At 34.1% G+C, this 27,752-nt stretch overlaps 2 protein-coding genes across 2 annotated transcripts; one reads left to right on the plus strand and one right to left on the minus strand.

The window, feature by feature from the left end:
• Positions 1-1,088: 1,088 nt before the first annotated feature.
• Positions 1,089-9,172, minus strand: LOC133173956 (uncharacterized). The gene is made up of 9 exons (XM_061309019.1): positions 9,071-9,172; positions 8,536-8,590; positions 8,148-8,264; positions 3,706-3,812; positions 3,536-3,617; positions 3,298-3,443; positions 2,923-3,037; positions 2,182-2,295; positions 1,089-1,999 (listed from the first exon to the last, which is right to left on the minus strand). Exons 1-9 carry the CDS (start codon positions 9,170-9,172, stop codon positions 1,089-1,091), a joined length of 1,749 nt encoding a protein of 582 aa, XP_061165003.1.
• Positions 9,173-19,058: 9,886 nt separating this feature from the next.
• LOC133173122 (MIT domain-containing protein 1-like) lies at positions 19,059-27,426 on the plus strand. Its single transcript, XM_061308054.1, has 7 exons — positions 19,059-19,272; positions 22,117-22,260; positions 23,691-23,792; positions 25,866-26,002; positions 26,154-26,240; positions 26,459-26,577; positions 26,922-27,426. Exons 2-7 carry the CDS (start codon positions 22,119-22,121, stop codon positions 27,100-27,102), a joined length of 768 nt encoding a protein of 255 aa, XP_061164038.1. The 5' UTR covers positions 19,059-19,272; positions 22,117-22,118; the 3' UTR covers positions 27,103-27,426.
• The last annotated feature ends 326 nt before the right edge of the window (positions 27,427-27,752 follow it).

The following is a 27,752-nucleotide window of genomic DNA, read 5'->3' on the forward strand; positions in this document are numbered from 1 at the left end:
CATTCTGATTCAATATATCCCTTTGATTTCGAAATAAAAGATACCACAGAGTCTGACACATCTGTTTCATATTTAAATGATTTACTAGAAATAGACATTAATGACAAATAATGGTAACCTAACAACAAAACTTCATGATAAACGTTATAACTTCAACTTTTCTATATTCAATTTCCCTTATTTATGTATTAATATACCGTTATCACCTGCATATGATGTTAATGTCTCCCAATTGATTCGACACAATAGAGCATGCTCTACGTGCAAACTTTTCTTAATCGAGGCAAGCTATTGACAAATACAAAGATATCAACAGCACCGTTTAAAATCAACATTTCCCAAATTCTATGGCTGTGACAACGCCCTTTTTAGCAAATACAATCTATCGTTAAGTCGAATGATGACCGACTGTTTTCATAGAAATTGTTAGGTCACTCTGAATTGTCTATAGGATTTTACCATTTGCCCGATCATGGCAAGGAGCATATGACGGGTGTGACCGGTCGACAGGAGATGCTTACTCCTCCATGGCACCTGATCCCACCTCTTTAATCTCCTTATTATCCTTTGCTTCAAAGCAAGTCCCCGAAATTATTAAGTTGGCCATTAGTGGGGAAATCCCCTCTGTAAACCCTCTTATCAAGCATCTGGTGACAGCCACCTAACATCTCAAACAGTATGAGACTACATGAAATTTGTGAAATAGATGGTGTTCGCAGTTTAGCTGTTTTGTTAAAGCTACCAATGTTTCTGATCATGAACCTATATTAATCCCAACTTCCTCATGTCCAAAACCTCTGTAGCAAGTATAAGAATGAAAGGTTAAAAGACACTCATTAAATTATGTCCAAAACATTTGTAAAGATGCAGGAATTTGTTTACGGACCAGTTACAATATGTACATGTATATACATAGTACTATATACAATTGCAATTTTGTTGCAAAGGGATGGAGATAAGATACTTTTTTAAAAATAAATTTGCAAATTACAAGAACAACGAATAATTATAAAATGTATAGATTGGTGCAAAAAAGTGTCACGTTTCTTGATAAAGATAACTCGTCTCTTGCAGACTTTCTTTCCACTCTAAACACTTTTACCACCAAGACTGATGGCCTCAATATCCCCGGATCTCTGTTCCCAGCCAGAAAGAAGAGGAGATCTGTGTTCGTCCATAGTGTTAGTCAGATACATCGGAGCCATTCCCTCCTTTAAATCTATTTTGTGCTTTTTCTCTTCACTTCTGTCTTCCTTCAAGTCCAAACAAGAACGTAGTTCTTCCTGTGTGGATGCCGTGTCGACGTCGTCTGTGAACGTAAATTCGCCCGGTAAGACGATGTGTTCTGATCCGTTTGAAGTCATTTGGAAACCAAACATTCTCTTGTTGCAGAAGGTCTTCCTTTTCCTGTATATTGTCAAGATCTTTGAGATGCTGTCAAATGAGCTGTCTGGTCTCTTTGTCAACAATGCTTTTGTCTGGAACGTCCCAGAAGTGTGACTATTGTTTCGAAGAAATTTGTTTAGGTCCGTCAAAGCAGCCTTTAAACGTCGTCTGTTTTCAGCAATCGTAAAATCTTGCTTGGTTTGATTTTGCAGGAAGAGATTGGAAAGAAAACTGTGAAACGTTCCAATGTCTTTGTGGAGATGAAAAATGGTAATATTGGCTGGGTAAGTAAAATTTTTGTCGCAATCCACCGCCATTGTCACGAAAATAAGTTTCCTACGTTGCTTGAGCGGCAAGTTTTTAATGTATTGAAGACACCACGTGAGTGATTTAGATAAAATTATAACATTCAAAGTCCCCCCTGGGAAGGAAAACTTCTGTTGACAATTCATATCTTGACGATTTATAAATGTATAGTTTACATGACGTTTAAAAACATTTGAGATATAATTTTGTAAATTGATCACTGCATTTACGTGATATTTATTTTCTTTTGCAGCATACAAAAGGACGTTTTTGTAGTTTGAATCATAGTTCTTGTTCCACTGTTTCTCTACAAAAGAAAATATTCTTGTTTCAAGCATCAATCTTTTACCCACCACAAAGAGAAACCTAAAAAATATCACCAAGTACATTGTGAATTCCCTTCCAATTCTCCAAAATTTTAGACTTAGGCAATATGCTATCATATCTTTCACAGTATCTATCCAATGGAAATGTTAAATTTCTATTTACCTGACATAGTTTTCTGACAAGCAACCAGCAATGCAATCCCTAAAATGGCCAAAATTAGCGTGAAAATAACAACCAAAACCAAAATCACAAGTAAGTAATGGTCCTTCTTTGGTTCTGAAAGTGAATAAGCCTTAGTGATTATATGTGCAATTGTGAAAAAAAACACATATAAAAAAGAAAAAGCAGACATTTGGGGGGAATCATAAGTTTGTTTTGAATTTCTTTTATCTGACCACAACTCTGACCCCAGTCATTTATTGTAAAGGAGACTGGCATGCTTTAGTGATAAAACCAAACTGTTAACGAAGGAAAGGAAACAGTAATAAATAGATAGAAATGGAACGCAATTAGTCGTAATAATTTTCATCAACAGAAGTATGTTACACATTATTAAGTATCATTATTTCATCATTTTTGTTTGTTGATCATCAATCATCAAATTTCTAGTCCTGGGTTGACAACAACTATAAGTAGCTTTAATTGCCTATCATTTTGACGTTTTTTGGGGAGTTAAATATCCGCCAATAATATTTATAAGGAAATAATCATCTTATCTTACTATTGACTCAAGAATTTATAATGATTCCCCAAGGTCGCATATCCCCCATTTCCGTGTTACCTGTCGGTATTTCAATGATTAATTTCTTACGTATGGATACTGCATGCTCGAAAGTATTTGCTATGTCAAAATAATAAATGTTAGACTAACAATGACAGGTTGATTTGAGATAGAATTATTACCTTGTTCAGCTGGTGATGAAGGGTGCAGGAAGATACTTGTCGTCCAATCCGGGTATCGGCTGCAATGTTTGGAATTAAAGCAGTCACAATTACAACTTTCATCAAGAATTCTTATCTGAAATAATAAATATGGACTCTCGATTTTGGGAATACATTGGTAAATGAGAGAGAGAGAGAGAGAGAGAGAGAGCAATCTTAAATTTTAACCTTTGCGTAGTATAATCCCGGTATGATATGGCTGAAAACTGCATAATTCTAAAACAAATAAGAAAATTTGTTTCAAAAACATTTTTCATCCTCGGCAAATTCTAGGATATCGTATAGGGACTCAAATGTTTAAACTTGGTTGAAGAAACTCGAGCCTTTAGATGTTACCTTCCCAACTGTTTTGCTTTGAAAGAACTTGTTATTACTGCCCCAGAGCTCTATATTGTATTTATGACTCGTGGATGTCCAGACCTCGAACGATATTTTCAAAAAAGTTGCATTTGGGTTCTGAATATTGGTTCCACGCAAATTGTCTGAAAAAAATAAACAAAATCTTGTTTTACAAGATCAAGAACTTCCGTGCATCGAAACATAAGAAAATAAATTCTTTGATCTGTAATTTTACCCTTTTTATTCAGCATTTTCCACAACGGCTTTACTGTGGGGGTAAGGTTATTGGATATCCTGAACGACGTCGAAAACGTCCCCTTAAATTTACCAAAGAGATGATTATAGTGGAAATGTTATCAAACTTGATATTAATATCGTAAGAATTAAAGTGTTTTTTCCCCTTACATGAAAATTAGTGTTTGAGTTGACGATAACACTCTTGCAAACCGTGTCCGACCAAGCAATGTCCGCGGGGTACTCCACCAAATATCCACCCGTCTCTGTGCTGTTGTCTGGCGATTATGGAAATGTTGAATATATATTTAGTACATTTACAAAAAAATTAAACGTGGGTGGGTAGTGCGAACTGCTCAAAGAATAAGTCTTAGATACTGAACAGATACAAACAGTAGGTCATTTAACAACAATTGATCTCCATACTTGACAAAACTTTGGGTGCGTACCATTACCGCTACATTTTCAAAATTGTCATTACCGCCACATACTCATTACCGCTACAAAAAAGGTTACATTACCGCTACGTTTATTAAAAGTATACATTACCGCTACATTACCTCTTTCGTTAGCCAGTGGCTTATGCATGCACAGATTGATTTAAAGTACATGTACACCCATAAGACATGTGTTCCCCTGCTCACCATGGGGAGGTGAAAGTAAGAACTTTGAGCAGAATGTTGTTTTTTTTTTGGTTGTTTTCAATCTATTTTATTTAATAAAACATTTTAGAAAGTGTTAAAGCCGAACATTGTTCATGGATGAAACACACAGTCTTAACATAATTGGTAGAGCTTTGAAGGCCATTTACTTGACGTACTGCTGTCTGGAAATCTCTTATATGAATTATAATGAATGGAACTTATATGCCGCGTCATTGCTGGCTGATTCGATATGTAGCGGTAATGAGTTGTAATCGGCAATAGTCTTATTGATAAAATGTAGCGGTAATGATCACCCGAAATTTCGAAGAAATGTATCGGTAATGAGTTGAAATTTTTCGCAATGTAGCGGTAATGTTGACCTCCCCAAACTTTGATACCTGGGCCGGGATTCATAAAACTTCTCAGTATATTCTTAAGTTTAAAATATCATTTAAGTTATATATTTCATACTTAAGTTCCCTAAGTATTACTTAAATTTGTTAGAAAAACTTAGGTGTAATTCATAAACATACTTACTGCTTAAGTATTAACTTAAAGTTAAGTGTCTTCAGGAAGTGTCTTAAGTAGATAAGAAATACTGAAGTTTTCTTTACAAAATGAAAATAATGGAGCACAGAAAAAATCTTAATATTTCATTAAGAAACCATGCTATTACATCCAACTAGAAACTCTTTTTGTTTTTGAGATAATTATCAACTGGTAAGATGTAATATTGTGCAATGTTGATGACATAGTACATTTCACTTGTGATGTAATATACATGGAACTAAATACCTCTATCACAAAAGAGTTCGCTTTTTGTTCGGGAATTCTCATGCATTGCTAGGGTGACTTAACTTAAGTGCTCTAATTTTCTCAGAATTGAACTTAGCTAAGAATTGTTTTTAGAATTTATATGAATATGACTTAAGATTTTTTTTCTTAACTAAGAATTTTTTTAGTACTTAAGTACAACTTTTAAGAAAATCTAAGAGTGTTTATGAATCCCGCTCCTGGGCTCTGTTCTCACTCCTGCTACGTTAGCTTAGAACATTTCCTTTTCTTATTCAGGGCTGAAGGCTTGGAAATGGAACGCCAAATTAACATATATTCAAATATTTGTACCTATCTTTAAATAATTGTACCTATCTTCAAATGAATTGTACCTATCTTCAAATGAATTGTACCTATCTTTAAATCAATTGTACCTATCTTCAAATGAATTAGAGATAGGTATAGTTCAATTATACCTATCTTTAATTCATTTGAAGATAGGTACAATTGATTTGAAGATAGGTACAAATGCAATGAATTGAAGACAGGTATAATTGATTTAAAGATAGGTACAATTGAATTGAACCTATCTTTAATTACTAAGATATTGGCAATAATAACTACTCCCTTCATTATACGTCATTTCCGTTACGTCTACCGATCTCCGACACTTTCGGGGTACTCGAGTATATATATTTTTTCGCTCACTTATTGACATACAGGTGTATTTTAATAAGTATATAATGCTTTTTGCACATTTTAACATATCTTTATTTCTCCTTTCATCCTCGTTGTCGTCGCTCTGCATGCTCTGTGCGTTTCCCTCCATGTTCAATATTGTCTCCTAGGGAGCGTTCATTATTTTCAATAACACAAAACGAATTGAACATAGGTATAATTGAATTGTACTTATCTTCAAATCCTTTGTGGATATGTTCTAATTGTACCTATCTTCAAATCAATTGTACCTATCTTTAAATCAATTATACCTATCTTCAAATGAATTAGAGATAGGTATAATTCAATTGAACCTATATTTAACTGAATTGAAGACAGGTGTAATTCCATTAAAGATAGGTATAATTTATTTGTATCTAGGTATAATTATTTAGAGATAGGTATAATTATTTACACCTATCTTCAATTCATTTGTACCTATCTTTAATTCAATTGCACTTATCTTCAATTCATTTGAAGATAGGTACAATTATTTGAAGATAGGTACAATTATTTGAAGATAGGTACAAATATTTGAATTTATGTTAATTTGGCGTTCCATAGTTGGATTCTTAAGTAACCTTTCCATTAGAGTCCATCTGCTGTCTGGATTTCTAGAATTTGATTCCATATTGGGAAAAAATGTATTTAAAACCTGCAGATGTGCTGTCAGTTAATGTATGCCACGACCTACATTTTCAGAATGAGATATAATAGGTCGACTGTTTTGAGGTAGCTCAGACTAGTTCCTACACATGATGCCACTGAGGATGCTCCCTAGCTTCAGATCTGCGGTTCAATGGTCTGGAAAAATGTGGTGAGTGTAAAGAGACTCGCTAGTCGTCCATACATTTTCCAGCTCTCTCTACATGTCGCCTATCCCGATTTTTCAGATCAATTAGCTACAGATTTACAGCTATTTCTAAGGGTCACTGGTCTGGAAAGAATTGGTATTGGCTACCAAAGACTTTCTAGTCTGAAAATCACATCCGATTTTATTTACATTCCTGCAGCTCAAACTTTCAATAATTTTAACAAGTTAGCAGATAGCTTCAATTCTCTTTGGCGTAGATCATAAAAAAAAAACAAAAAAAAAAAGAATTAAGTTTTTAAAGTGATATACATGTATGATCTTCAATTCTGCAAATTTTTGAGACGGTGATTTGAATCGAAAATGTTGTTAATGTATGTTAAAAATTCTAATCATTTCGAGTACAAGACATTTTGAGAAAGCATACATAACCCTAGCAGGTTGGTAGACAAAGATTCCATGGTTATTACCAAAAGACCTCGTCAACCGTTTCAGTTTCAGTTTATTTTATTCGTTAAGCCAAAGGCTCTTCAGATTTTATAAAGAATATAAAGCATACAAATAATGACATTTCCCAATTGCACAATATAAAAAACAAGGATACAGATATCAAATAATACAGTGTATTTACAAATTGGATTTTCGTAGAGCTGTGGCTTTGCAAAGAAATTTACCCAAGTTAGATAGCTCTTTCACCTTTTGACTACACAATAAACCGAGTAACGCCGTGGTTAGAGTGTCTCGTTCTCGAGTCTCGGAGAGAGGAGTTGATCGATGCGTTGCAGATTTGAATCCCACTGTTGGACGTGGAGATCATCCTTCAGATAAAGCCGTTTTAAAACGAGGTCCTGCACTACGTCGCAGTATAAAAAGATACCTTACTACTCAATGGTCATAAGTGTCAAATACAAGGCTAAATCTGCAGTCTTCCACCGGTGGCGTCCCACGAGTGAAAAATTCTCAAAGTGACAGAGACATAAAGCAAACAAACTGAAACACTCGACGAATACGCGTAACCTGCTGAAAGAGCAAACTTGATTGTAGTGTGAAACCCGTTTTCAATTCTATCTCTACATGTATTCCGGAATTTATGCATGTACTGTATTGTGAAATATTTTTAAATTGTGCTTTTATATATGTTGAAATGCCTCTCGGGGCCCTTGATTTGTAAATAAAATATCTTGTATCCTGTACACAGACCTCTACCCACTCTTATGCCCACTCTTATGATCGAATATTTTTACTAGAATTGTCGACGTCGCCATACTGTAATTTGCCGGATGCAATTCCATTTTTTCCTTCAAAACATCCTTTTATAATTAACAGAACCGCTACATATTTTGCTAAGAAGGAAAAAACAGATCTTTGTATTCTCTGTCGAAATGTACGCAATACTGGTATTATGAATCATATCACTTTTATCAAGATTTTCCTCTATACTGATCTCAGAAATATTGACATAAGAAAATCTGCATAAACAAATAAAATACAACTATTCTTTTTTTTAAATTACAGGTAACAGGTTCAATGTCTAAATGAATAATTATCCTTAATACCTCTTCTCGTGTGCTTTTTAGACCCCCCCCCCCCCCCCCGACTTCAAATCTTTAGCAATGCTTGAGATTTAAATTTTACAGTGATCCCTACTAACGAGTTTTAGAACTTACGGGTAACAGTCCAAGAGACTTCTCGTAAACTGTTGCCGAGACGCTTCACTTGGACATTCCGCAAAGCACAGTCCGGTGGTGCGACACACAGCCCGGAAATGATGTCTTTGTGACATACTGGTTACAGAAAACAAAAACAAATTTGTTGTTATTTTAAGGGTACCGTTAGCATCAAGTCTGCATATTTCTCATCTCACATCTCTTTTTTTTCATTTTAATTTTTTTTTATGAAAAAAAGCATGTAATATACTGGTAATTGTTCACATCAAACTGAAAAAAAATGTCATATTTGCAATGTGTGACTGCCATCGTTATCAACATTTTGACATTTACATAAATATACATAATGAAGCAAAATAATTTTTCTATGCACTAGAATTTGACTCACTTTTATCTGGAATTGTTTCTTCCTTACAAGACACGTGCACATTGATGCTAGTGTTCTAAAAAAAGTAGATAACTGGCACTATTACATCTATTTTGACGCTAAAAGCAAACCAAAGGCAGAAAATAAGGATTGTCGCAGTGTAGTATTTTATAAAAATCCAGTTCTGTTTGTTCTTTAAGGGTTGCATGATTTTGATTAAGCGAGGTTTTCAAGTTACCAAATCAGAGAATACTGCAAACGTATTACATTTGGTTGTGTATTCTTTTTAGCGGCTTTGGCGGAACGCAGCAACCGCAAAATCAAGTACAAAGCTAAATGTCTTGCACATATAAGCATAAATAAGAATATGAAGAAATGCACGAAATCAAATATACGCAAAGTTATTCAAAAATACTTTTCGGCCAAATATCGTACACGCTATAATACATCTATACAGTAATTTGGATAATGGGCTTTTGCCCTGTTTTTAAAAATTGTATGTTTATATGAAAGTAATGCCAACATGCTACTAGAATTGTTAATTAGACCTCCTTACCTCGGATACCTCTTTAATGGCACAACTCTGTAATGGTCGACATCGGCAATCATGATAGAAAGCTCCAAACAGAAGAAGAAAGAAACCGAAGCTGTTCTTCATGTCTTCCTCAAAAAATACATACACGAGCGTGCCACGCGCCGGTATTATACCTGTTGGAGAACCAATACTGAGGCGCGTGGACCACCTTGGAGGTACTGCATTGGGTTTTGATAAATTGGTTTAATAACCTGTTTGGGGTGGTTGCAGGTGGCTTTCTAAAGACGGAAATAATAGAGAAAATTCATATTATTCAGTGTGTCTGGGGTAGTAAAATTCAACAACAACCAAAAAAAAAAAAAAAAATCACTATTCTGAAGCAATTATGTAGACATTTTTTTCGTCACCAATACTGAAGTCCGAGTGTCCATTAATAAACTGTTAAATAAAACATGCGTGGGTATGCAGGCCCGTAGAACGCGAGGGAGGGGGGGGGGGCAGGGGGCCCGGCCTCCCCCCACTTTTTCTGAGTATAGTATTTTGCCATGATAAATTTTTTCATTAGATGATGGTTGCACTCCCCCGCCACCCTCGCTTTTTGTTGCTGTAAGGTCGAGCACTAGAAAATTCCAGGAATTTGACAGGTAATTAAGTTTTTTTTTGCTTGACTGTTTATTTTGAGAAGTTGGCCCCCTACTTTTTGGTCAATTTTTTTTTTGCTTGTCAGATTTTTTGGGAAGTTGTGCCCTTCCCCCTTTTAAGATCTTTAAACAATTTATACTAATTACTTAGGTTAAATCCTAGGATATTTCAGATGAATGGATCATATTTAAAATAATTTATTGGAAGGTTTTTCTTCCACTATTTTTGCCGGACATATTCGAAAATCCAAATGCAGTATTTCTCATCAAAGCGTAGATAATCAACCTGTTAGCAATATCCATTTGAAGTTTGGCCAAGATTGTTTTGTAATTTCATTAGCAAACTATATACACTGTATGATTTTGTTTGTTTGTTTGTCTGCATGGCCGTAGGAATCGGGGGGGGGGGGGCACGGGGGGGCTGTGCCCCCCTCAATAATTTTGCCGATATATAGAATACTATAGAAAACATAGCTGCTATATGTTTGTGCTCCCTCAATAATAATGTCTGATGACCTTTTTTTTTTTTTTTTACATGTCAAGGAATTTTGGTAATTCATAGTGCCCCCCCCCCCAACTGAAAATGTATGGTTGTGTTCCCTCAAAGTGAAATTACTTCCTACGGACTTGGTCTGTCTGCATGTGTTTTTCTTCTTAATTAACTCACCACATCAACTCCTCGAAATGCATGTATTTGGCGCCATAAAGATTTGTACCTTTAACAAACATCAAAGTTATCAATAACCTATTTTCTTTAAAGCAAAATACCTGGAAGCCTGCATGGACAATTTGATTAAATGAGGGGTTATCGAAGAGTGTGGACTGGTGCGATAAGATTAATGCTATGTGTGCTTACGAAATTTATAAGGATCGTAAAACAATGAACGTTTAAGAATTCATGAAAATTTCAGTTTGATACATTGTTAATTTGCTAAATTACACGTATTTTCAAATACAAAAGACATTATATGGTCATCCAGCACTGCCATCGTTGATTTTATTACAACGCCATTGCTTCACAATTCTGCTAGATCTTTGTCACAGTACACTTTTCTGGATGAGATTTCCTGGAATTAAATAAAGAATAAAACCTGTCTTGTTTATATTACTCTGCAATTTCATGAACAGCTGATTTTGTTAACAGAAAGATCCTCACTTAACTGTCTCCGCTTAATTCGCCTGTCAGAGTTCGATTTCTACCGCATATAATCGTGAGAAAAGTCACTTTTCGACAAAACCGACTTAGACATCTTAATGCATTATCCTCTCTGTGAATCTGTTGTGGCATTTAGAAATAGGTAATTTGGACACATTTTATATGAAGATAACAAACAGTATTCAAGCTCAGAAGTCCATTAAAGAATATAAAATAGGAGCAGAGCAAACACGGACCTCTAAAACATCAGAGGTGGGATCAGGTGCCATGGAGGAGTGAGCATCCCCTGCCGACCGATCACACCCGCAGTCATGATCGGGAAATAACGGTAAAATCCGACGACAATTCAGTTTGTAATTAATGGCCTAAAAATTAGTATGAAAAACGTCAGTCAGCATTTGACTCAATGATAAATTGTATTTGCTGACAAGGTCATTGTATCGACCTAAACATTTCACAGGTCTATGCCTGTTTTTCCCATGGTGAAACTTGGGGTAACAGACACCACGTCCTTCCAGAGTCATTTTAATTCCTTATTTGTTTGCGTATTGTATGTAGAATTTATGGGGAGATTTCATAGAACAGACAGAATGAGGTAAAAATTTGCAAATGTTTCACATAATATGAGTGAATAAACGTGATTATTGAATGTCAAACGCTCATATAAAAACATTTTGGCCGTTAGGCTGGAGTGGAAATACGTCGTATTTTGAGGGTGCTTACGAAAAACATGGACAATTTATAAAAATACCCACTCCCTATTTCGGTGATAATTTTATAAAAAAAAAATGAATCGTATAGTATAAATATATATTACAAGGAGAAACAAAGCAGATATTCCAAGGAACATGTCGTCAGATAAACAAGGTTTATACTTGATCATGTGATCTAGTTTGAACCAATCAGATAACTGGGAAGAGAAAAATAATGAAGAACGGACAATTGTGAACAGCGAGTAAGGTAAATGGGTATTGTTACAAGAATTAATGGTAGAGAGAATGCAAAAATTGATAAAAGTGAGAAAAAGATCGGCGGTAGGCAAATACGCCCAAGAGGGTGTCACGACTTGAACCAAGGGTTAAAAAAAAAATGTTGGAAATCTGTGAAACAAATTCTACCCAACGCTTTAAAAACTCTAGAAACCCGTATCAGTTTTTGTTCTTGTCTTTTTTTTTTTCTTTTAAATCTGATTGGTCAATCGTTCTGAGCGTATTCTACAGATAGCCATTTTTCCCCATATTCAAAGAAGACTTTTATAATGATAGTTTTACAATCGGCCGCTTTTTACATTTGACAAATAAATCGCAAAAAAAAAAAAAAAAAAAAAAAAAAAAAAAATAAATAAATAAATAAATAAATAAATAAATAAATAAATTAAAAAAAAATAAATTCATGATCATCTTTCAAATATTTCGCACCATATTCACAAGCAGCATATAAGCCCCAAAAAACTTGCACCCGACGTCTATAGTTTGTTCTATTGGCTTATGGGATATTATGCATCCGGTGAGAGATGTCGTTTATATATATGTAACCGACTTAGGGCTTCCTGTGACAGGTGCACAATGTGTCGCCAATAACAAATTCCGATTGCGGTTTACTTCTTTCGCGATGCACTCCTTTAGTTTTACTGACGGAAAATAAACAAACTCTGAGGACTGACTATAAAACTACGGACAATAAATATTTAGCATTTAACTGTAAATACACCTGAGCAATGAAATATATCCGTTGCCGGGTTAAATGGATAACCATTGACTATCAAAGCGTAATATTTCAACAGATGTTTATAATGGGGTTGAGTAAATCGGACCTAGTATAAATGTTAACAAGGTTAGCTTTTTAAAAAAAAGCTGAGAGTCAGCCACTGGAATATAGAAAGTTTCTTTCATGCTTTGTGATGGTATATGACTTGTTTTATTCATCATGTTGTGTTTCTTAAAAGTCATTGTAATCTACATTAAATTCGCCTAATCGTTTTCTTATTTGGAACACAATGTTGTACATAATAAATAATAAAGCATGGAATAAATTTTAGTTAGACTAGATCGTGATCATTATGATGACCTCCAATTAATTTCTCTTGGGCGCGGACGTCAGAGAAAGTTCGTCTCAGAAATGAACAAAGCCATTAAGAGCCCAGTCATTGAACGTTGACGGATGTATACGAGGGTTCCCCCCCCCCCCCCCCAAACGCGAACATTTCCAAATTATTCATTTATCACAGGTTTGTACATAGTAAAAGAGGTTCAAATATGAATGAACTGGTTATCCGATGGAAGAAGCGTTTGGTTAACCAACAAAAAAAACCTGCAACTTTATGCCAAAAATGAATAATTTTGGTCAGGTAGTTTATGAAATATTTAAAAAGTTCGCGTTTTTCACAACCCTCGTACATATCATTTTCATTGTCAAATTCTATAAATGATATAGATTATGATAGAAAAAAAAAGAAGGTAGACTTTGGGTTAGCTTGTTTTAATTATTATCAAATAAAAGTTTTTAATCGTGCAGGTTCCAGGCAATGCATGATTGGGGCGGGGGGAGGGAGGTGCATAGTGCATGTATATTTAAATCAATTTCTTAGTCTAATCATCCATTTTAGTGTTATTAAGAAAGAAAAGAATTGCTTCCAGAATAAGGTAGTGAAAGCCATGGAAAACAATTCAAACCTGGAAATTCAAAATATTTTTATACATGCAGTACGTATACCCTAAAATGTAACTAATGATGTCTACCATCAAAGCAAAACTAGATTAACATACTGGATTCAATCTCTCTCACTCTTTCCCGGGGGCGGGGGGGGGGGGCTGTCTAAATCCGCGCAGTTTCTCTCAACTATCGCAGTTCTATGTGGTCATTATCTCACCTTTCGGCGCGGTTCACGTGCACAAGCGGCACTTACACGTCTATCATCATGTAAATTTTAAGAATTTACTGTCATACAGTAGTCTGATGATATTTTCATAACTTTCATCATTTTTCACTGTTTTGAGACCTTTGTGGCAAGTGAATTATTGTGTGAATTTCGACCCGTACATGTTTTATGCAAGGTATTGATCGAGGGAGTCTTGCATCAGACATCCAGGGGAATACACACAAAGTCACAAATCCTTGACTTGCAACGGCGATTGAGGGTATATATATATCAAGTGTTAAATGTGCTCTACATATATAAACTTCTTATCTTTTATAAGAAGCACTGAAATAATTTCATAGAAGTATATAAAACAGTACAAATTTCCCACTAAGAACAATCTATGTCTTTAATTTTTCGCCGAGAACAACGAAGCACAATGCAGTCTATAAATAGATCGAGGTCTAGAGTGTGCGTGAAGAAGCACGCCCTGGTTGGAGCAAATAGTACGAGTTTCTTTAGAACAAGTCGTGTAAATCTTTTTCCCAGAATTCCAAATTACGCAAGCGCACTTGCAGTTTCATTCCACCGTAACTAGTCAGCCCGGGGGCTGACTAAAAACTGCATTGAAACAGCATACAAATCACAAAATGGGCAAAATTTGATGGACTCAGTGTGTTTGACATCGTAAGTCGTTTGTCGAATTATGCATAAAAGGCATATTACCATTGCAAGAGTGTATTGTAATGTCAAGAGTTCATGTTTATTACAACTTATTATCATCAACTAAATCTTAAAGAACATCAGACTATCTTTCTATTACATTAAAAAATACACGGGGGGGGGGGGGGTAGTCATAACACATGCAAGGTACACAAAAAACATATTTAATTTACCGTCTGTTGAAATAAAGTACTACAACTGTTACATTGTATAACAAACAACAGGACAACAATAGTTATCTATTAAACACACAAGTTGACAGGCGCATAGCAAACTTTATTTTTCCCTCGTGAAATGTCGCAATTTAATTGGTTTAAATGCGCCACGTGACTGTCGGCTATATTTCTATGTCCAGCAGGTGAAAATTAATATCTGGCATTAGGCCGACGCGTTGTGTTTACATTTCGATATTAGAAATCATTTACTACGGAAACCACTTTCCATAATATTTTCTTTTTGAAATTATAGAGTATCCGATCCTTAAAAGAAATGACTTCATATTTGTTGTGACTGTATCACAGGCCATTCGAGGATCTAGAGGGGGGTCGGGGGGGGGGGGGTCTGGACCCCCCTAAAATTTGCAGAGTTATTAAATGTATATACTAAACCAACTATAATTGACCTTGGACCCCCCTAGAAAACGCGGACCCTCCTCGAAAACGTGGTAAAGTTGGTATGAAAAGTCATAGGTATGAAGCTGTAGAAGTCAACGACTAACCCCCCCCCCCCCCCCCCAACCACCACCACCACCACCACAACCACGAAATAGGTTTTTCACGTTTGGGAAAGGAGTTTACTTTTATCTTTCTTTCTTTTTTTTAGCTTGTCAAAAATGTTTAAATTTTTTTTTGACTGGGATGGACCCCCCCCCCCCCGGAAAAAATTCCTGGATCCGCGCCTGACAGGTGATGGTAGCGTCGAGATTGGATCAAACAAGAGGGGAAAAACGTTTTAATTAGAACGCAAACAAATTATTGAAAGTAAATAAATTAAGGTGCCTCAAAGATTTATGAAGATTACTTGACGGCTATAGGTAAGATTGAATATTTTGAAGAGTGTACTATGTGAAATTGGAGAAAACACGATACTGACAATAGTCGAGATGTTGGGGCGCCGTCTATGAGATTGATCAACCCGATATATTTCTGTAGACAGTCAGTAACAAACCTAATAGGTAAAAGTAGCCCATGAAACAATAACTAAATAGGCAATAACCCCTGAAACTATTTAAGGAAATTCCGAATCACTGTCTAGTTTGTTGGATAAATCAGTGACATATGCCGTGGTATAGTGACTTGTCAATCTAATTTAAATTCCAAGGAACTTTTGGAAAACTCGAAAACACAAAATTTTACCACAATCAACAACAAAAAACTTACGACTTTTCAACTTTATATACAACCATTCCCCACGACAAATTAAAGTCCAGGCTTTTCGATATCATTGACAGCTGCTTTTTGAATAAAAATGGAACTCGTAAATTTACTTACCTTGTCCTTGGTCATTTGCAAAATTATTTTGTTAAAAAAACATTGTGAATGTACACACAAGTACTCTGAAGTTAATATCAAAAAGATGCTGGAGTTTCTGATTGACAATATCTATGTGATTTTTGGAGACCAGGTCTTCCAACAATCTGTTGGAATTTCCATAGGTACCAATTGCGCTCCGTTATTAGCAGATCTTTTTTTTATATTCATATAAAGCATAATTTGTTCAAAATCTTATACATGAAAAGAAGAAAACACTTGCTGTGGTCTTCAACTCGATATTTAGATATATCGACGACGTATTGTCAATTAACGATGGTTATTTCCATTCTTTTGTCGACACGATATATCCCGGTGAGCTTGAAATAGAAGACACCACAAAGTCTGACACATCTGTTTCATATTTAGATATTTTACTAGAAAAAGACGTTAATGGTAATCTTACAACCAAGCTTTATGATAAACGTAATGACTTTAACTTTTCAATCGTCAACTTCTCTTACTTTTGCAGCAATATACCTTCATCCCCTGAATACGGGGTTTATATCTCTCAGCTGATTCGATACACAAGAGCATGCTCTACGTATGAACAATTTCTAAAACGAGGTAAGTTATTGACAAACAAGTTAATGAAAAAAGAATATCAGCAGTCTCGTCAGTTTAAAGTCGTCATTTCGGAAGGTCTATGTTCGATGCAATGGCCTTGTCAGCAAATACAATTTATCATTAATAGTAGGTATGTTTTTTAGAGTATTCTATATATCGGCAAAGGATGACTGCACTTCAGGACATGCGAAAATTGCGACAAAATAAACTTTAAAAACGAGCATTTTTCTTTTAATTGCACGAATGGTCAACATCTAATCTACAACTTTATGTAATTACATTAAATAAAAGTACGTATTTACGAAGTACGAAGCTGTTTTCTAAGGCGGGGGTCATCACAATTCCTTGAATCTCCGTACGATAATGAGGACGCCCACTTTTTCACTGACTTTATACATAGTCAGCGCATGTTTGTCTATTGTTCTCAGTTTAAGGAGGCTTATTACACCCACAGTTTATTTTAGATTTCATTACAGCACCACTTTTTATGAAGATTTCAAATATCCAAATGGAGATTATGATACGATAAACATTTTTTAAGGATTTTTTTATTCTTTCTTCTGATTTTGGTAAAATGTTTTATTTCAAGTTTCTGATTAATAGTATTGCAGAAATCTCAGTGTCAAGTGATGGATATCATCTTCAGATATGTAAGAAATATATCAACACTTCATAATATTCAATATTATTTTTATTAGAAAAAAGAATTTTCTCCCAAAAAAGAATTAATGTGATTTTCTTCTTAATTTCTTCTTAATTTTTGCATGAATAATTTGGAAAATCAGTTATAAATAGACAAGAAATGTATATTAATGGACAAGTGACAAATTGAATGAAAAATGTTTTCAGGAAATGAAAATTCCAATTTATAAAATAATTAGAATAAAATGTCCACTTGCAAGAGTTACCTTTCCTAAATCCCCCTGACTCAAAACACTCAGGAACGGTCGAACATATCAGATTCAGAATAAGCTAAAATTTCTAGAATAAATAGACATTTTTCAAAGAAATAAAAACAAGCACACAAACCAACAAGAGTACTGTTCTATAAAAGCGCAAGTCAATTATAATTTATTTCAACGAGGTTGTAGATTTCAACTCGAATTTCCTCTATATCTACATGTTGTCAGTGGTAGAATTTGCTGCTTTCGCTATGACATTGTACACTACCTGGGTAGGGAAGATTTGACTGTCATTCTCTTTGATCTACACTTAAAAGTAACCTTTCTTCGTTCGTGATTTAGTTATGAATCCGTTACCAAGTTCCCATTGTTTACAACATCGCATGTAGTCTATTTTTAGAGCGTTTTAAAGATTTAGATCATCAGCAAAGCAAACCTGTACAATTCGTCCCCAGGAGAAAACGGACGAAACAATGGAGGTTTATTTTTTTGTGTAGTACGTCATCAAAAAGTCGTGTAATGAGCCTCCTTAACAGTAGTTGTATATTTGCATTAACAATGTTGTATCAAAAGGAGATTAATAGACAAACATGCGCTCATGGTTTAAACGAGAAAAAACTGCTACTTCTTACATTCGCTCTCTCTATTGTAACTAAGGGCTGTGGCATGTGAATATTATAATTCACCACGTGACTTCTTCCCTCGGGTAACTCTGTGAATACTAAATTCCGTCACGTGACTTGTAAAGTAGCATGTTTTGCGGTAACTAGGACAAAGTGCTTGAACAAGTTAAATTGTTAGGCATTGATTTAAAAGATTCTTTACTTACATGGACGTCGCTCATATTGTTAATTTCGTTTTTGAAACCTCTGTAAATAGTGTACTTGTGCCATAAAGAGGGAATGGGAAAGAGTGATCTCATATTTTTTAGTACATGTCATTGTTATTTATCTAGTCTAATTTTAGACCCATTCTTACAATGTTAGCTCCACCTCTTAATTACTTAATGTTTAATCAGGGGCAGGTAAGTGTAAATTCTCTATATTTGGAAAGAGTAAGGACAGAAAACATAGAATCATTTTATTGTATCACAGTCTAAAATCATTTTAATATTTAAATTCGGGTCGAAATTGACAGGATTCTTTTATAAATATATAAAAATAAAATAAGATTATGATATAAAAGCAAAAGAAGCGACCGAAAAAGATAAAAAACCCGGCGTTAAGTACAGTCATCCTTTATCGTTATTGGGGGGGGGGGGGGGACGACATGGCCCCCGGTTCCTACCGTACGGCCATGATGTATGAATTATCCCGCATTTCCAACTGTCATTAATGTTCCAGGGCATGCATATATACTCTTTCATTAAGTTCCAGGATGCTGCCATTTACTCTGAATACGCTGAAGGATTTCTTGTCAGGAGTGAAACCCAGTCTGTTAGTAGTTTACAAAACATCACAAAACAGTTACAATTATATAGCATATTCATCATGTTAATTACACACATCTATTGAATTTTGTTATATTTATGCTCCTAATATTCTAATTATCCGGAATTTTAATTATAATCTGTCATCTTTTCGGCATTTACATTTACTTCCGGATCGAAAAGCACGAGTTAACTGCCAAAAACGAAATCGGTTCCAGAAGGGGAGAAATCGCAAATGCAAAATCAAATTGCATTGCTTACTGAATATTCATGTCACTGAAAACCGATAGAATGCGATATGGAATTCCAGAAGCAGGGATGTGACTAACAACACCTTCTGAATCACAACAAGTTTTATTTTGGAGCCGAATCATGAAATTTGAAGCCAGAAAAAGAGGACAAGTTTGAAAAAACGCGGGGTATGATGCTTTGACCATCAAAAGCCGTGTCAAATGAAACCGTAATCGGTGCTTAGCCTTCAGATTAAAAGTAGTCTTACTGTTAGGTAAATAGTTTTAATATGTAAATGGAAATAGGAGAGTGGAACTCTTATTAATTAGTAATACAGGGTTGTCACTTAGAATTGAAATAGCAGGGGGCATTTAAAAAGAAGAGGCGGGTCTTGAGTTCCTCTCCTAACAGGGGAGCGAGGAGGAATACCAGAATAACTGGAGAATGTCATTTTAGGCAGAGAAATTCACCAGTCTTGGGGACAACCCTGGTAATATCAACAAACAGGTTGGGCACAGCACCTAAATTGATGGTTTATCCCCTGTTTGGGAGCCAATGATCCACATCTGTGTCAGTTTTTACTGTCCTTGTGGCAGAGAAAATCGTTTTTGTTCAATTTCCCCTTATTACATAAAATGGTTCATAATTTTTACTGCAGTGGAATCCAATGTAGACATTTCTCTGTCCAATGAGAGAAAGAAATTGGTTTTGTTGACAAAATCGTCAGCTATGTAAAGTTTTTGTAAACACGGGTTACAACATTTCTGTTATTAAATAGTTTTTTTATTTTTAGCTCTACTGGTCAGAGACCAGAAGAGCTTATGCGATAGTAAATGTCCGTCATCCGTCGTCCATCCGTCTGTAAACAATTTTTCAAAACGCTACTCCTCCTATAGTTTTGATCTGATTTCAATATAACTTGGCACACAAGTAGACTACACTAAAATACATAACTCTGTACATCAGTTTTTAATTTCGATGAACGGTGTTGCCATGGTTACTAAAAATAGAGATTTCTGGGAAATACTTTCAAAATGCTACTACTCCTACAGTTTTGGTCTGATTTCAATAAAACTTGGCACACAAGTAGAATACACAAAGATACATAATTCTGTTATTGGTTTTTGATTTCGATTAACGGTGTTGCCATGGTTACTAAAAATAGATATTTCCTTGAAAAACTTTCAAAACACTACTCCTCCTACAGTTTTGATCTGATTTCAATAAAACTTGGCATATAAGTAGACTACACTATGATACATATAAATTCTGTTTATTGGTTTTTGATTTCAATGAACGGTGTTGCCATAGTTACTAAAATAGAAATTTCTCTGTAATACTTTCAAAATGCTACTCTTCCTACTGTTTTCAGGGCTCTCACACCAGTTTTTGGGATGGGGCCGGGGCTGTGAAAATTGGGAAAATTAGCAACCTTTTGAGGAAATTTGGGAAAATCATAAGTAGACAATATCCATTAAATTCATTATATATTGAGTTTCTGGTGGTTATTATCAACTAAATTTCTATTTTGTAATATAGAGAAATATGAATAACAAGTAAAGGAACTACATATTTTACTTACTGTTCTTTAACATAATATTTGGGGAAGTGACCAATTGGGAAAATTAAAACATTAAATTGGGAAAAAGGTATCTTTTTTGAATTGGGAATGGGGCCTTTAAACGGCCCCAATTATAGAGAATCGAGAGCCCTGCTTTTGGTCTGATTTCAGTATAACTTGGCACACAAGTAGACTACACTAAGATACATAATTCTCTGTATTGGTTTTTGATTTCAATGAGCGGTGTTGCCATGGTAACTAAAAACAGAAATTTCTCTGTAATACTTTCAAAACACTACTCCTCCTACAGTTTTGATCTGATTTCAATAAAACTTGGCATATAAGTAGACTACACTAAGATACATAATTCTATGTATTGGTTTTTAATTTCAATGAACGGTGTTGCCATGGTTACTAAAAATAGAAATTTCTTTGAAAAACTTGCAGAACGCTACTCCTCCTACAGTTTTGATCTGATTTCAATGAAACTTGGCATATAAGTAGACTACACTAAGATACATAATTCTGCATATCGGTTTTTGATTTCGATGAACGGTGTTGCCATGGTTACTAAAAATAGAAATTTCTCTGTAATACTTTCAAAATGCTACTCTTCCTACAGTTTTGGTCTGATTTCACTATAACTTGGCACACAAGTAGATTACACTAAGATACATAATTCTGTACATCATTTTTTTTCCGATTTCAATGAATGGAGTTGCCTTGGTTACTAAAAATAGAAATTTCCTTGAGATACTTTCAAAATGCTACTCCTCCTACAGTTTTGATCTGATTTCAATATAACTTGGCACACTAGTAGACTACACTAAGATACATAATTCTATTTATTGGTTTTTGATTTCGATGAACGGTGTTGCCATGGTTACTAAAAATAGAAATTTCTGTTAAATACTTTCAAAATGCTAATCTTCCTACAGTTTTGGTCTGATTTCAGTATAACCTGGCACACAAGTAGACTACACTAAGATACATAATTGTCTTTATTGCTTTTTGATTTTGTTGAATGATGTTGCTATGGTTACTAAAATCAAAATTTCTGTAAAATTCTTTCAAATGGCTACTCTTCCTACAGTTTTAGTCTGATTGCAATAAATCTTGCCACATAAAGAGACTAAACCAAGGATCATTATTGTATTTATTGCTGTTTCAAGTCCAAGTGCTACTTTTATCTTCCCTCGTTATAAATACAAACCAGTAGAGCTACAGTCTCCTCAGAGACTTCTGGTTCTTAATTCTGAGGTTGTTGCACCCGTCAATTGTGTTTCTCACTTTCTATTTGAATCATCAGGGTATCAGATGAGACATTTTAAACTAATAAAAAAATTTAATCTTTCTTGAACCTTTTCTTGAAAAAGTTTACTTCAAGTTAAAGTTAAATATCAAATTTAATCTTCATTTCACAAAGATATATAAATATGATGCCAAAATGTATTAATTATGTTTTTTACAGTAATGGCAGACAGGTTACCTGGTGTGGAAAGCTCGGCCATCAGTATACTGAAGAGGGCTGTAGAATTAGACTCCAGTAAACGCTATGATGAGGCAGTGACATGTTATCAGGAGGGCCTACAATTACTGCTTGAGGTTCTTAAAGGTACTCGGGTTTTGTTTCTCAGTTAAGGACTGAACTTATATTCTTCTAATTTAGTGTAGTGACTAGTGTAGACATGGATATACTAATATGTTGGGAGTTCTTTATTTTATATATCTAAGAAGTGGAAACTTGGAAGGTCTATTAGTAGTTGGTATTTTTCTAACGATGACAATTTTGACAAGTGGTTATTAATCATTTGTCGATATTTCCACATTGTCAACATTTTCACATGTACAGTGATTTTTTTACTATAGTGATTAATCATACTTCCAATGAAATTGTACTGACACTAATTCATCAAAGTGCCATAATAAAAATTCCAGTTATTTAATTTAAAAAAAAAAACTCTATGTATGTATAATAATTATTTATATTTTAGATGAACAATCTAACTGTTGTCATGCACCATCAGTTTGCCCGTACTGTCTAATGGCATTGAAATTGGGTTGAAACGTTACACCTCCTTCACAGTTCGATACGTATTGTATAATTTTGTCTCGGTTCGGTTATTTTCGATATGATACATTTTGATAGAAGGTAACAAATTCAACGTTGTTTTATGCTTTCTTTTTCTAAATCTAGTCACATATTTTACGAATTTTATTTGCAAATTGACTAGAAGAAATTGATTAAAATTATTTGACTGTCAAAAATTATTTTACAAGCTATCAGTCATCAAAAATTTACGTTTTCTATACTTATTTATACTGAGTAACGTGTTTTACCTTATGTCAAACCCGACTGAATAACGATCCTGACCGAAAAATGAACCGAACCGAAAATTAGAGATTTTGCACCGTGTATCAAACCGAGAAAAAATACCGCGGTGAATCGATACCACAGTGAACCGTTTCACTCCTAATTTAAATAAATGGAAACTAAATAGGGCTGTCACAGTTCCAAAATTTTTCGGGTCGGGTCGGTTCTGTAAATTTTCGGTTCGGTTTCGGGTTTTTCGGTTGGGTTATTAACATCTATTTTAAACCTAAATTTCATGAATTTAACTTGAAAAATCTTTATTTGTTATGTTAAATTCACACTGAAAACAAGTCTTAACCATGTTAACGTCAAGACATTGGTGTTTAGGACTACTAGGCCTACTGTTAGCCACAACTCGAACATTCCTGCTCGTTTTGATAATTATCTAATCCTTTCGTGACAAGTGTTTATTTATCACTGTTACCGCCATCAGTCTTTTTAATTTCGAAGCCATTTTTTGTATTAAACAGATTGTAATATATAAACCACACCCAAACCAAAATCCGGAAAAATGGAACTGAAACCAAACCGATCAATTTGGACCACGTTTTTCGGTTATTTCGGGTAACCGTGACAGCCCTAAAACTTAAGGGGTGGGGTTAAGAATGACTTGAAAGGATAGATAAGTGATTTGTAATAAAGGCATTTTGAAAGATTTAATGCATTTTTAGGAGAAACAGATGTGACAAAGAAAGAAAGATTCAGACAGAAGATAAAAGAGTACATGGATAGGGCAGAGGAACTTAAGAAGTTTGTAAAGGATGAGAAAACAGGTACTCTTTTACATTTTTCATGGAATGGTTGATTTCATGTATGTGTAAAACTTTCTCATTAAAACAAGAAAATCAATACAAAAATTTAATTGGCCATAGTAGTATCCAAGAAGAGCATAGGATAAGGCAACCATGCTTAATTAGGGGTGTACTTGCAAGCTAATACTGTAAACATACTTTTTTCAAAAGGTCATCATTCCGTGGAATCTTAATTTCTGTACAATCTGTGATAAAAAAAATTATGTGGATTTCTTAGATTGTCATTACATGTCCTTAATGCATTTTAAGTAAACTGTGACAAATTTCTGCAGAAAAAATTGTGACTGCATACATAGCGTAAATTTATTCCACACGGAAAATGTAGGTCTACAGTATTACGAAGACTACAGCTGATTTACATATAAACTATTCTGTCTTGTTTAAAACTCTCTTAGGGCTCCCACTAGAGCCTAAAATATTTTTGGCACCTTTTACCAGAAAAGAAAAATGTTTTTTTTTATAACTCTGTAAGTCTCTTATATTCTCTGAGGTCCATGAGTTGTTACCCTAATTTGATTGTGTCTGTTTAAGTAAATTTGAAATACTGTTTCATTTCGTAAGTCTTATGTTATAAATATTCTTTCTTTGAATTGAACTGATAGTTTAGAAAAATCATGTCTTTATTGGTTGTTTACATCTTGTTCAAAGTAACAATGTTTGCCTGGCACCATTTTGAAAAACGGGTCCTAGGGTTGTGACCTCAGCGGAAATGAAATTATAAAGGCAAAAAATTCCAAATTGGATATGTGAATTCTGTTGACATAATGTAAACAATGCGTACGATAGCACCAAAACACTTGAGATAGGACACAACAAAAAAATATTTTGTACTTCCTTTTCAAGGTGAAATTTTGTTTCAGACTTTATTTTTTACCTGTTTTGACCTTTTAATCGTCTTCGGTTGTGAAATATGACAAAAGCAATCCAAATAATATTTTTCTATCAATGTATGTGCAGCAACAGACAATCTTTAGAGATACTTGACGAAAATAAAAAAGGGCATAGGACCATAATGAATTTTAGGGCCTCCAACGATATGTCTAAATACAACACAGACCCAACTAGAAGCCCTATTGTGTCTTGTATAAAATATACAAATATGTAAACTTTGAAAGTTTGAAATACTGTATACATGGACTTGAAACATATATTCTGTGTTTCTTAAATTGCTTTGAATTCATTAATATTGATTGAAGATATGATCATTGCAACAAATCTATTATTAGAAAAGGTAAATCAGTGGAAACATTGTTATGGCTTTACAGCTTGTGTTGATCATGATTATTATACTTATTTTGAATTGCATAATTTATAAGATCTTTTATTGTCACTTTAGGAAAAAAATTGACATTGGCAAAAGGCAGTTCAAGCTCTGACTGGATGATAAAAACTTTTAAAATTTGGCATACCATGTGGATGTTATTGACTTGATATATCTTTTTTATTGATTGCACACATTTCTTTTTGTCCCTCGCTTTTGCAAAAGTGAGGGGACATTAAATTTCATTTGTCTGTCAATCTGTTCATCAGTCACAAAAACTTTTTAACCTTATAAATTTTGTATGAGAAAAGATAGTGCTTTCATATTTTACATGATCATTACCTGTGACAACACTTTTCAGAAAGAACTTTCACTTTTGACCTTGACTTTGAAATTTGACCTACTTTCTATTTTTTACTTTAGTTGTAACTTTTGCTCCAGAAGAGTCTGTGCTTTCCTATTTTTTTTTTTTTACATGTGCATTACCTGTACGTTGCAAGACCTTTTGGATTGTATTATGATATTTGACCTCATGACCTTGAAGTTTGATGCAGTTTTAAGAAACTTTAATCTTGGCTGTAACTTTATTTTGAAATTTAAATCTTTTTTTAAATTATATGATATACAGAAAAGATGGGACCCAAAGACAAGACAGTTACAATATCAATATGCAATAAATAATTGCATCCTAACCAAAGCGGGGAATCACAGTTCTTTGAATTTGCTGGTAGTAATACTAAACATACTCTAAATAATTTTGTGACATATTTCAGCTGGTAAACAGCATGAGCAGATTCAGATAGAGAGCAATGATACAGGATACAGTTATGAGAGACTGTTCTCACAATTCCTGAACCAGTTTGTCACAGAGGTAGAGGTGGAGGATCCATATATTCGTTCTAACCATCAGGTAAGGATAAATTTATTATAGTGTGTAAATAAGTTAATTATATAAGCTCAAAATTAAGCATTGTGATTATAGATTTCATGAAACAAGAAGTGTATTTCTAAAACATTTTAGCTTAATCTTTCTGTTATAATTCAATATATTTTTTTTATAGATATACAATTTTCTAAGATTCTGTGAATTAGTTGTGAAATCTAAAGCACCAGTCAAAGAAATCCGCCTTTTGACAGGCAGTGATGAGGTAGGTTTAAAATGGATTAAAATTAAGTGTATTTATTGTGATTAGGAATTCAGAGAATGAAAATGTGTTTAGCTGATTAAATATCAAAGAAATTGAAGACAATTAAGCAAAATTAAAAGGATACTTAGATAATGATGCAGTATGAAAGGATAACTCTTTATGGATTCAGTGAGCTTCTTTGAACTTTTTCCTGACAAATTTCATTTTGCATCTTTCAGAGTCCTGATCTCCAAGCCCAACAACATGAAAAATTGGGACAACTAACAGAAAGTCTTCGTAATCATAAAATCATGCTGACTGTCAAATACTCGGATACACTTCATGACAGAGAGATCAGGTGTCCTTATCTATTGGTTCTCAAGTGCTCTAGACCTGAATACATATTAATTTGTTGAACTGTGTTGTTCTCAAAAAAGTATGATAATAATTAAAAAGTACTTGTGCATATTTAAAGCAAAGCATTATCATCAGGCAATGATTTTGTTGAAGAAATGATTATTGCACATGACATATAAAATATTAATCTTTGCAAAACTTGAAACAGGGTTTAAGTAATCAGATGTTTAATTTTAGGAGGTTGTTCAATTTCATTCTGCATAGTGTCAATGCTGCTGCATTTAAAATTTATAGTTTTAAGGCTAGTTTAACGTTTGTTTATTTATATATTTTTTGGTTCTTCAGGTTTGATACTGGATGGGTGGTCAAAATTGGAAGAGGCCTGGACATTTATAAAGCTGCAGGGAGCAAGTTTTCTATTGGATTTTGTGATTTTGACCTTCGACCCTGCCACAAGACAACAGTGGATATTTTTAACAGAAAGTATGTGAAAGATACAAGTGACAGTGCTGAGGGGTCAGTTTGATGGCGGCCTATCAGATATGTATCCACGCATGACTGTGATATTTATTTATTTGTTCATGTTCATGTTTAGCTTGTTTAGTAGTTAGTTGTGGGAACCTGCATTTACCATTGTTTTTTGAAATAAGAGTTTTGAATTGGACTTGATGATATAAAGACACAATTGGAATTGAGAGAAGAAAAGATAAACAAGGTAAATGCAGTCTCAGCAGACATGTTCAAAGAGAAAGTATGTACAATATTGATTGAATTCATGGAGTAACAGTTGTTGAGATATAATATTGACATTCAATGATTAAGAAGTTCATGAGCATCAGCTCTTTTATATATATATATATATATATATATATATATATATATATATATATATATATATATATATATATATATATATACACAATATCTATTGTGTTCATACAGATAGACAGTTGTGCAGATTTATTATTTATTTTGACATTTAATGATCGAGACTTTGAGCTTCAGCCATTCAATATTTTATATACTTTATCTTTTGTGGTAGTTAGATGGAATATTTAACAATGAAAATGACAGTATCAAAATGTTATTGATTTTATAGCTGTGCTATAAAGTCATAATTTTGATGCAAAATGCATTGACCATGGTAGCAAGGTATAAAGGCTGTATTTTAAAGAG

Source organism: Saccostrea echinata, unplaced genomic scaffold (genome assembly GCF_033153115.1).
Source record: "Saccostrea echinata isolate AGI-Se365-2 ecotype Australia unplaced genomic scaffold, CSIRO_AGI_Sech_v1 ptg000056l, whole genome shotgun sequence".
In the NCBI taxonomy this organism is placed as follows: domain Eukaryota; kingdom Metazoa; phylum Mollusca; class Bivalvia; order Ostreida; family Ostreidae; genus Saccostrea; species Saccostrea echinata.